Source organism: Oryctolagus cuniculus, chromosome 2 (genome assembly GCF_964237555.1).
Source record: "Oryctolagus cuniculus chromosome 2, mOryCun1.1, whole genome shotgun sequence".
In the NCBI taxonomy this organism is placed as follows: Eukaryota; Metazoa; Chordata; class Mammalia; order Lagomorpha; family Leporidae; genus Oryctolagus; species Oryctolagus cuniculus.
In genome coordinates this window covers 154,281,770-154,292,917 of record NC_091433.1, presented here as the reverse complement: position 1 = coordinate 154,292,917, position 11,148 = coordinate 154,281,770, and the positions used below count along the sequence as shown (strand labels likewise).

Genomic DNA, 11,148 nt, shown 5'->3' with positions numbered 1-11,148 from the left:
AAAATCCTTAGAGCTTGAAACATAAACAAGTTGGGCACCCTGCTCTGAAAATCTGAAATCAGAAATGCCCCCAAATCTGAAACTCTGAGACCAACCTGACACTGCCAATGGAAAATTCTGTGCCATGGAACTTTATGTGCAAAATTATTTTTAAATATTGTATAAAATTACTGCCAGGCCATGTGTACAAGGTATATGTGAAATATAAATATATTTTAGGTTTACACTTGGGTGCCATCCCCAAGATCTCTCATTGTATATATGCAAATTCCCCAAATTAAAAATACTTGAAATCTGGCCAGCGCCGCAGCTCACTTGGCTAATCCTCCGCCTGTGGCACCGGCACCCAGGGTTCTAGTACCAGTTGGGGTGCCGGATTCTGTCCTGGTTGCCCCTCTTCCAGTCCAGCTCTCTGCTGTGGCCCGGGAAGGCAGTGGAGGATGGCCCAAGTGCTTGGGCCCTGCACCCGCATGGGAGACCAAGAGGAAGCACCTGGCTCCTGGCTTTGGATCAGCGCAGCGTGCCGGCTTTAGCAGCCATTTGGGGGGTTTAACCAATGGAAGAAAGACCTTTCTCTCTGTCTCTCTCTCTCTGTCTAACTCTGTCTGTCAAAAAAAAAAAAAAAAAAAAAACTTGAAATCTGAAACACTTTGTTAGTCAAGATGGGTGGGGTAGGTTCTTCACACAAGAAAGAATTCAGACATGAGACAGAGAGCAGTGGTAAGCAAGGTAGTAGGTTTAATGGGGTAGGGCATCCCTGAGAATGGATGGGACAGAATCCAAGAGCGAGTGCCCTGTCACTCAGACATGGTTTAATGGAGAGAATACACCTGCCAGACAGTGCTCAGGAGAGAGCTGAGAGCTGAGCACACAGTCTGTATTCAGACTGGGCTTTTAAGGGAATGGGCTCTAGTCCACCCCCCCTCCACCCCAGGACTAAGGGTTTGCTGAGTGTGCATTAGGTGAAATTCCTCCCAGGGTTTCACTACTCAGTGCTGTCAGAGTGGGGAGCCCCTCTGGGCTGGGCAGAGGAGCCTCCCCTAGAGGGCCTGGGGAAGGGAAGGATGTAAAGGTTCTATTGCTCAGTGCAACCCCTTTGGAGAAAAGATTATCCTGGAGAGCTTTCCCTGGGGGAAGGCTGAGACCACCTGGAAAGTGATCAGGGTCCGGGCAGGACTGTGTAGTGTAAAATACGGGGCTGCTTCCCAAGGGAGCTTCTGCAGGTGCTGCGTTTCCCTTAGGCCCCTCTCGCACCCACAGGCTCATTTCTGACTTCCTACCTCGCACCTTCTGGATCAGGGACACTCAACCTGTACCTCCTTTAGGGTCAGACTTGGGGGTGAGGCCCCCGGGAAGGGCTCTCCCATGCAGCCAGGATGGAGAGCTGCTGACCTGCTTGTTCTGTGCAGTGGGGTGTGGTCCCCTAGGCAGACTCATTCCTCCGCTCCTCTGCCCAGCCCAGATGGGCTCCCCACTCTGACAGCACTGAGTAGTGAAACTCTGGGAGGAATTTCACCTAATGCACACTCAGCAAACCCTTAGTCCTAGGCGGGTGGTGGTGGTGGTGGGGAGAACTAGAGCCCATTCCCTTAAAAGCCCTGTCTGAATACAGACTGCATGCTCAGCTCTCAGCTCTCTCCAGAGCACTCTCTGGCAGGTGTATTCTCCATTAAACCATGTCTGAGTGGCAGGGCACTGGCTCTCCATGGGAGGGACCACTGGTCCTTTAAATGTCTCTCCTACCAGCTCCTCAGTCTTAAAGCTCCTTCAGCAGGGGGTGGTCTTTCATTTGCCAAAGAAGATGGCCCAGGCTCATTCTTACTAAAGTGTGAAGGACTCCAGAGGGGGCCAGGCTTTGTTGGGGGAAGGAAGGAGAGAAAGAAGGAAGGAGAAGGAGAGGGGTAAATAGTGGCTCAGAATTAGACAGTTTCTGACTGCATCCGTGTCTGACTGACCCAGTTGCCTCTGCTGTGTCGTCAACGCATTGGTTACTTCTCTCCTCTCCCCTTGTGGCGTTCTCTGACCACTATGTCCTTCGGCCCTCAGCGGTTGTTTCAGATGTGACGGATTTTGGTTCAATAAGGATTGGATAGCAAACAGTCCTAAGATTTTGTGATTTGCCACCCCTGTCCTAAGACCAGCAGCTGTGGTGGGAGTGTAACAATTACCAAAGCCCGAGTGTGCCCCCTGGTGGTCAGTCTGGTCACATGCTTTTTGCCTGTCTTAACTCATTTAATTTGTGAATTAATCAAATCTCTGTTGCGCTCCAAACATGCCAGACATTGTACTAGGGACAGCCATGATATCTGTTCTCACGGAGCTCAGAGTCCAGAGGGAGCGTGTTATTATTAGACACTGCAGAGTATTTAGAGTTTTCAAAAGTCATAAAAAATAAAACTTGAAAGGGAAAAATGCTCTCTTTTGTCTTTTACCAGTTTTTTAGGAAAGCAGCAAAAGATTTTTCTTTTGAAGTACTATGTCTTCAACTGGGGTTGAATTTCTTTTCTTCAGTGTTTGCTGCAAAACTTCCAAAAATTGTTTTTCTTAAATCAGATCATCTCCAATCTAAATGTGTGGAATCCACAGTCCCTTTATTAGAAAACTTAGAGTAATTAAAAAACACTAGCGGGCTTATAGATGAATAGCACTTGCAGAGCGACCCTGTGTGCCAGCCTGGAGGAGCGTGTCGCTCTGCACCAACTGCTCTGTCCTCACAGCACCCTTTCAAGGGTTGTCACCCTTGTTTTCGGATGAGGAGACTGGGGCTTGGGGATAACACAGCCCCTGAGCAGCAGAGCAGGGACTGGACCTGGGCAGTCTGGGTTCAGGGTTTGTGTTCGTCACCACGGGGCCATCACGGGCCCAAAGCCTGCGTTAACTGTGTGCAAGGACTTGGCAGGCTGGCAAGGTGATGGCTTGTGGACTCGGGCACATGTGAGGGTCAGTGAAGTTACCACTGCAGAGGGCCTTGGAGGCCACCTTGTCCCACCCTGGGCATTGGTGTGGAGATGGCTACTGAGCGTCTGCTGCTTCGTTGATGGATGACTTCTCAAGGCCTTTTACAGCCATAGAATTCCATTAGTGTCTCGACAAGAAACGGGTTATAAATAATGAAAGGCAATTTATCTTTTAAGAATTAAGTGAAATCCTCTCAACTCTTGTTTTTGTGCCTAAAGCTATATTCTGATGAAAATGTTCTTTCTTGAGATGTGTCAGTGGTACAATAATTTAATATAGCTTTTGAAATGACTGCCATCTCATATTTATTTAAGTGAAGACAGCTGCATTGGGTATGTAGATGCTATGAACCATGCAACAGGATCATGGATCATTTATAAAGTCACTGCAGTGCTCACAGTGAAGATATTTTGTGTTCCATTATAACACTCACACATTTTACGATTCCACCTAAAATCAGGGTGTATCCAGTGTCGCCGGGTCTGGCCCAGAGCCTGGCCTGGCATAGTCTGGATGCTTGACAAATGGCAAGCTGAATGGAGTGGAAACAAATATTACATTGAAACACTGAAGTCCAATATGCCCATCTCTGCACTGTACATCTGCTCCAATCACAGCTTCTCAGAAGGACGGATGAGAATGACGGTGCTGAAACATAGGCTGTCCTAGTGAAAGAGAAAATTCTTGACCCAAAATATTTTCTGAAATATAATAAAATTTCATTAAGTTTTCCACTTTTAAAAAACAGAATTTTTTCATAATATGACTTAATTTGGGCTGAAGTTTGTCTTTGCATTGTCCGCAAATAAGCTGCATGGTAGCGTAATGAGTTAATAAAGAATTCTTGGAGGGGTTCATTCAGGCTACTAGAGAGAAAGAAGTTTCTGCAGGCCTCAAGCACATTATTGCCAAATGTGCTTATTATAAATATTGCTTTTGTATTTTAGTTAAAACTTTGTAATACTTAAAATTGAAAACATATTAGGAGTTAATTTATGCACATATACAGTAATAAGATTATACTCTTTTTTTAAAAAATCTTTTATTTATTTATTTATTTAGACAGGCAGAGTGGACAGTGAGAGAGAGAGAGAGAAAGGTCTTCCTTTGTCTTCCTTTGCCGTTGGTTCACCCTCCAATGGCTGCCGCGGCCGGCGCACCGCGCTGATCCCATGGCAGGAGCCAGGTGCTTCTCCTGGTCTCCCATGGGGTGCAGGGCCCAAGCACTTGGGCCATCCTCCACTGCACTCCCGGGCCACAGCAGAGGGCTGGCCTGGAAGAGGGGCAACCGGGACAGAATCCGGTGCCCCGACCGGGACTAGAACCCGGTGTGCCGGCGCCGCTAGGCGGAGGATTAGCCTAGTGAGCCGCAGCGCCGGCCGAAGATTATACTCTTTTAAAGCAAACATTTAAGAAATACAGACTCCCTTCTAGTTTGTACAAAACTGTGGATTTTGATGGGATGTTGTTTAAATGGAATTTGTCCCCCTGTGATGCTAATGGAGTTGCTTATTAAGGAGGTGAGTGCTTGTTATGTTCTAGAGCAGTGTTCAGTGGCCATGGAAGTATTTTGACCATTTGATTTCTTTTCTCCCCCGAGGTCCTGATCATCCCCATTGTCTGTCCTACAAACTAGAACTTGGGTCAGACCAGGAGATCCCCTCTGACTGGTATCCATTCGCTACTGTGCAGTTTGTGATGCTTGACACCTGTGCCTCCAGGACAGAGGTCCGGTCTCTAGGGGTGGAGAGTGATGTCCAGCCACAGAAACATGTCCACCAGCGAGCCTGCTACAATGTCCAGGTACGCCCACAGACCCTGGGTTCAGGTGGGGGCTCTCAGAGCTCTCACTGCTTTGCCCTCTTACACGACCTTGTGTGCATATGTGTGAGTGTGCATGTGTGTGAGCATGTGTGTATGTGTGTATATGTGTGCACGTGAGTGTGTACATGTGGATGTATGTGAGTAGTGCATGTGTGTGTGAGTGTGTGCATGTGTTTGAGTATGTGTATGTGTGTGAGTGTGCATATGTTGAGCATGTGTACATGTGTGTATGTGTGTATATGTGCACGTGAGTGTGTACATGTGGGTGTATGTGAGTAGTGTGTGTGTGAGTGTGTGCATGTGTGTGAGTGTGTATGTGCATGTGTGTGAGTGTGCATATGTGTGTGCATGTGTTGATCATGTGTGTATGTGTGTATATGTGCACGTGAGTGTGTACCTGTGGGTGTATGTGAGTAGTGCGTGTGTGCATGTGTTTGAGTGTGTATGTGCATGTGAGTGTGTGCATATGTGTGCATGTGTGTGTGTGTGCGTGTGTGATGATACCTGATTGAGACAAGAGCTCAGTCATATTAACCTGCTCACCATGGAGCTTAGCTGTTCCCCTTCATTTAGAGAAGGGGGACTACTCAGTGAGGAAATAGGGCATAGAAATCAAATTCATATTTTAGAAGCAGATTTATAACGAAAGCTATCATATTAGAAGAGCGTTTGTCAACATGTGTTCTGTGGAACGTATTCCCTGTATAAGTATTTAAGAAAAAGTAAGTTGAGGAATGCCAGAAATTAGAGTTGAATGAAGGTTCTGAGAAGTCTTATAATAAAGAAGCTTGTTAAGTAAGCTTGCTACTTGGCCTGGTTTAGTCCAACGCCGTGAAATCTTGCCAGGTGGGGTGTGTGCAGGTGAAACACCTGTCAGTTCCTTGGGGCACAGGATCCGAGGGGCATCAGTTACTCCGTCAGAGACTCCTGTGTTCACCGCTGGGGCAGCTGTGTGGGGCAGTGGTGGAGTTGCTGCTTGCCTGCATCCCATAATGCAGTGCCGGATTTGAGGCCCTGCCGTTCTGGTTCCGGTCCGGCTTCCTGCTGATGTATACTCTGGGAAGCAACAGATGGTGGCTTAAGTATTTGGGTTCCTGCCACCCACATGGGAGACCTGGACTGGGTTCTGGGACCCTGACTTTGGTTTCTCCTACCTCTGGCTGTTGGGGGCATTTGGGCGGTGAGCCAGCAGAGGGATCTCTCCATGTTTCCAATAAAATGAAAATGAGTCACTGTCAACTGATCTGCATTATTAGGCTAACTGCATTAGAGTAACATCCACCTTGATCTGTTCCCAAATTTGTGTTTTCTTTCCATCTTTGAGGTTAATAGATACCTAAGGTTAAGAGATATATTGACAACATCTGCCACACATTTCCCATCTTAAAATGATGACATACGTTGCTAGTGTTGGCTAAAAATGTTTGTAATTTGAAAATATTTCTGCATTACAGAAATCAAACAGGTGGTGGTTAAGGTTAGAATGCATCTGTTTTCTTTTTATCTGGCACATGAGCAACATTTTACACTTTCTCATAGCATTTCCCAGTCTACCTGTTGCTTGAATCTCAGTGATGATTAAGGCCATTCTGATTTTCTACCATTTATTCCTATTAAACATAGTGTGCTTGTGTAAGATGACCTTGACACCAACGGGTGATCCTAAAATATAGTAAGAGAAGCCAGAATTTCTTTTTCCTTTGTGGCCATTTGTGTAGATGTTTTGATTGGGTCTTGTGAGTTTTTTTTTCCTATTGATAATGTTAACGACGTGTCCATCTGCCCTGTGCAGCCTACCAGCACTAGTGACTGAGGCCCCAGCGGCCAGAGGGGCCCTGGCTGCAGAGGGCAGCCTTGTCCAAGGTCACGTCCCTGTCTGGAGTCAGCCAGTGTCCAGTGATGGTGTCCATCCACCAAAGGACCTCTTGGCATGACTTGGGCTAACTCTGCAGGAGCAGCCCAGCTTCAGCCATCCCGGGTCATGGACTGAAGCTTTTATTATGCGGCCTTGGCAGCACAGGCCCGCCCTCTGCCCTTCTGTTTCCTTCCCTGCCTCCACATCACTCTGCCCTCAGCAATGTAGACCCTAGCAGCCTGCTCCAGGAAGCTTTGTGCACACGAATCTCCCTCAGAGTCTGCCTTTTGGGAATCTGACCTGTAACCCTTGGTATGTAGGTATGAGATGTGGCTGAACTGGGGGTGCACATGGAGACTGCACATACACCTGCTTTCTTTTTTTTTTTTTTTTTGACAGGCAGAGTGGACAGTGAGAGAGAGAGACAGAGAGAAAGGTCTTCCTTTTGCCGTTGGTTCACCCTCCAATGGCCGCCGCGGCCAGCGCGCTGCAGCCGGCGCACCGCGCTGATCTGATGGCAGGAGCCAGGAGCCAGGTGCTTTTCCTGGTCTCCCATGGGGTGCAGGGCCCAAGCACCTGGGCCATCCTCCACTGCACTCCCTGGCCACAGCAGAGAGCTGGCCTGGAAGAGGGGCAACCGGGACAGAATCCGGCGCCCCAACTGGGACTAGAACCAGGTGTGCCGGTGCCGCTAGGTGGAGGATTAGCCTAGTGAGCCACGGCGCCGGCCCATACACCTGCTTTCTTAGCCACAAGATGTGCCAGTTTCAGACAGTTTCAGGGAACAGCTCAAAATTATTTAACATAATATTTTAAAAAAATATTTTCATTTTACTTAATAGGCAATATTTTAAAAAAATTATTTTCATTTTATTTGATAGGCAGAGAGAAGAGAGGGAGGGGGGAGAGAGAGAAAGAGAAAGAGAAAGAAGAGAGGGAGATCTCCCTTTGATTAGTTCATTCACCAAAAGCCTACAACAGCTGGGTCTGGACCCGGCTGTGAAGCCAGGAGCCAGGAACTCAGTCTAGGTCGGTCGGTCGGTCGGTCTGTCTCTCTCTCAAGGATTTATTTATTTATTTTTGAAAGTCAGAGTTACAAAAAGAGAGGGAGAGACAAAGGGAGGTCTTCCATCCACTGCTGCAACTACTAGGGCTAAGCCAGGCCAAAGCCAGGAGCCAGGAGCTTCATCTGGGTCTCCCATGTGTGTTAGGGGCCACACACAGAAGAGAAGAATGGGCCAGTCCTCTTCAAGAATTCACCCTAGAGGGCAGGATCTGGGGGGCTCTGTGGTGCACAGTGGTAGCAGAGTGCCTCCGTACGGGGCTGGCACAGGAGGGTGGGTGGGCTGTGTGTGTGGCCCAAGAGGGAGGTGGCTGCAGTCCTTGTCCTTGTGTATAAAGCAGGACTGAAGAGAGACTAGTGCTGTGTTGCATTTGTTAATGCTGCCTGTGTTTTGCTTTTGCGTAACAGGTTGAAATAGAAAAGAAATGGGTTAAAATCGAAGGAGAAGACCCGGATAAAGCTGGCGACTGTGTAACTCAGTAGGGTAGCAAAGGGAAAGAGTGATGTCACGCTGGTCATATCTGCAAGTCACAGAAGCCACACCAAGTTCTGCCGCTGCACCTCGGACGGGAGTTCTGCACGACAGGCTGAGGACAGACCCGAAAGCCGTGTTAGAGAAGTTTGAGACCTACAACCGAACCACCTGTGTTTTGTGCTTCTGATGTGTTTTTGCCCTAGGGGTTTGATCTAAGCTGTGTCTGTGCTTGTGTGACGCTCTGCTTCCTCCTAAAACTCAAAGGCACTGTTCTTGGACGTGTGGCCTGGCAGCCAGTGTGGCTGAAGGGTTTTGAGTTTTGGGGGCCCGGGGGCTGATTGTTTCGCAGTCCGCATTACACAGGTGCTGTGTTTAATACCCCTCAGCCCCAGTCTCTTCTTGCTATCAGCACCTGTACCAGCAGGTAAGGCAGTCCACGGAGACGCAAAGCAAGTACGTAATTCTCCCCGTGCTCGTCTCTGAAATGCGGCTGGGTGTAGAATGGTGTTGAAACCGCAGGCTGAAATGGAGAGTTGGAGGTATCTGTGGCTTTGAATTATGTATCTCCTTGTCCCCTTACCACACTGGTAGGTAACCGTGGCTGTGTTTGGGTCCCTGCCTTTCCCCTACCCTATTATCATTTTGGAAATCTGTATGGTGTGGGCTGCAAAGAAGCCATTTCTGTTGATAATACGTACTTGAGTGTGAGTCACTAAGATTTACTGCTTTTTGCTTGGTGCGATTCCTTTCAGGATGCATTTTGGAGTATTGGCCACTACGTGAAATATTTATGTACATTAAAGATGACTTTTTAAAATTCATGGATATTGTTTTCCAAAAGTAGCGATTTCAAGACTGTATTTTGATAACGTATTATTTGTAATCAACAAAGCTTCTTTTGAGTAGAAGTCTAAATCATATTATGATTATTTTATGCTAGTTCTCTTTTATGCTAATGCTGCTTAATTTAGAGTATTTTTCTTCCAAAGATGAGCAAAGTGAAACACTAGATTATTTTACCTAGAATGCCAAGCAGGGATGTTGCTACTCTTCAGAGTTAGGTAGAAGACTAGAATTGTTTGATTTCTGATGAAAAGCCAATGGTATTCAGTTACAGCTATTTAGAGTTTCAGTATTGGCAGTGAGGGGTCAGAATTGTAAATGCTATGGAATCTATGTTCTAGGTATTTTTGGCCTGAAAAACAAATTCTTCCCTGTGGTATTAATACAACTTCCATTTATGTTGAACCTGAATTCTGAGTAAGATCTCTTTCTTCATTTACTAGATTCGTTTCTAATCAAACCTGATAGAATGTTCTTCCGAGCAACATTTACTGGTCGGCCTGTAGAACTTATGTAATATGTTTTAGTTAATATTGTATTACATTCATTTCAGTCTGTTCAAAAACAGATTAAAACAAACATTTATGATGGTCCTTATCCATCAGCAGACTTGTTGGCTTCTCTGTGAAGGCAAAGAATGCAGAAGCCAGCAGTTAAAATGAATCCCGTTGCTCCCTAACCTCACTCGGTGCAAGGCTCACATTGCCACACGCTCAAGACTCCCTGTTGATGTCTGGGAGGGCAAAGCTGTGCGTGCACGCGCCCTTCCTGAAAATCCCACCATCTTTTAATATTGTCTGGCGTGGGCACCCTCAGGGGGACTTCGCCTGCTCAGAGCACATCTGGAGGCCAGCCCAGCGCAGCCTGCTGGGTTGATGGCTGCCCTTGCTTTCTGAGAGTGCTCCGTGGCATCTTGCTGGGGAGAGATCGCGCGGTCTGGTTCAGATGAACGGAATGAATATTTATATTTCAAAATAAATGCAGCGAAAAGTTCAGTGAATCGCCCCTGGGCCTCGCGGGTTCACTGGTGTCTGCTAGGGTCTCAGGATTCAGCCTTGAAAACAGAGCAGCAACAGACTGACCAAAGCTCTAGAGTTGAGTTTCTGCAGCCCTGCGAAGGTTCATAGCGTTAACAGCGGGGTGCTACCGCATAATTGTTAATTTGCACATCTATTAGGACCTTAAATATTCATTACTTAGTGTTAATTAACATTCTGTGGAAGGAGAGGCTTTTTAATACAATTCTTCTGATCGAGAAGTGGCAGGAAGTCAGACGTGGCTACTGCCATAGTCCACTTAGACTTAGCAATTAAGAAGGAGAGTCTCCCGTGGCCGAAAGTAAATAGTGAAAAACTGCTTTGAAGGGAGGTTCGTTCCTTGGGAGCTGAGGAAGAGAGCGGCCTTTCCTGGCATTTCACTCCGGATCACTACTTCAGGGAGTGGAGTGGAGTCCGTCACTGGACGGGCACTAGGGCCCAGGTGCAAGGAGTTGACTCAGTGGTGTCCAGTGGTTCTCTCCTTGTTCTGCTCCGGTCACCTGAGCACAGATCAGGATTGATCACGATGTGCTTAGTCGTGCAGATCTGGACTTCAGCACGTTTCCGAGAAGGGATGAAGGAAAGGTGCTTTCCAGCATGCAGGCAAAGGCTGGAGCTTCTTACCTGATGCGTGCAAGTTAGATGGTTCTAGGGTTTTACTTCCGTCTGGCCCTCTACTTGTGATGCAGCCTTTGTTTTTTCTGATAAATTCAGTTAGAGGGCCTTCCTTCACAGTGGCTGTTATGTTTTGCTCAAGCTACGATTTTTGTGTCCTGTGCATACAAAGATAAAACAGATGGAGCCTTAATAATCATGTAACAAAGTATTTTGTAGATTGCATATTGATTTTTCTAAAATTAAAGATGTATTTCAAATAATTCTTGCCATGCTGTGGACTTCTAGCTTCTTTTGCAAGGCCTGGGGCTATTTTTTTTTATAAAGGTATCAAATCAATTTCAATAACCTTAAACAATTGACTTTCCGTCTGGCCTAGGTACACAGCTTCACTATTAAGGAGCTGGAGAACATGACATCTTGGCATATGCTGGAAAAATAACACCAGCAAGCTGTAATTGATGTAAATAACAAAGGA

General features: G+C 46.8%; 1 protein-coding gene across 5 annotated transcripts in view; it reads left to right on the top strand.

Moving 5' to 3' along the window:
• Nucleotides 1-10,933, top strand: part of STON1 (stonin 1) — a 49,307-nt gene extending 38,374 nt beyond the window's left edge. For 4 of the 5 annotated variants that reach the window (XM_008252788.4, XM_051829155.2, XM_008252798.4 and 1 more), the window contains 2 exons: nt 4,559-4,761; nt 8,109-10,933. In XM_008252788.4, coding sequence (XP_008251010.2) covers nt 4,559-4,761; nt 8,109-8,183 — 278 coding nt within the window. In that variant the 3' untranslated portion in view covers nt 8,184-10,933. 5 annotated transcript variants of the gene reach the window in all.
• Nucleotides 10,934-11,148: the final 215 nt, after the last annotated feature.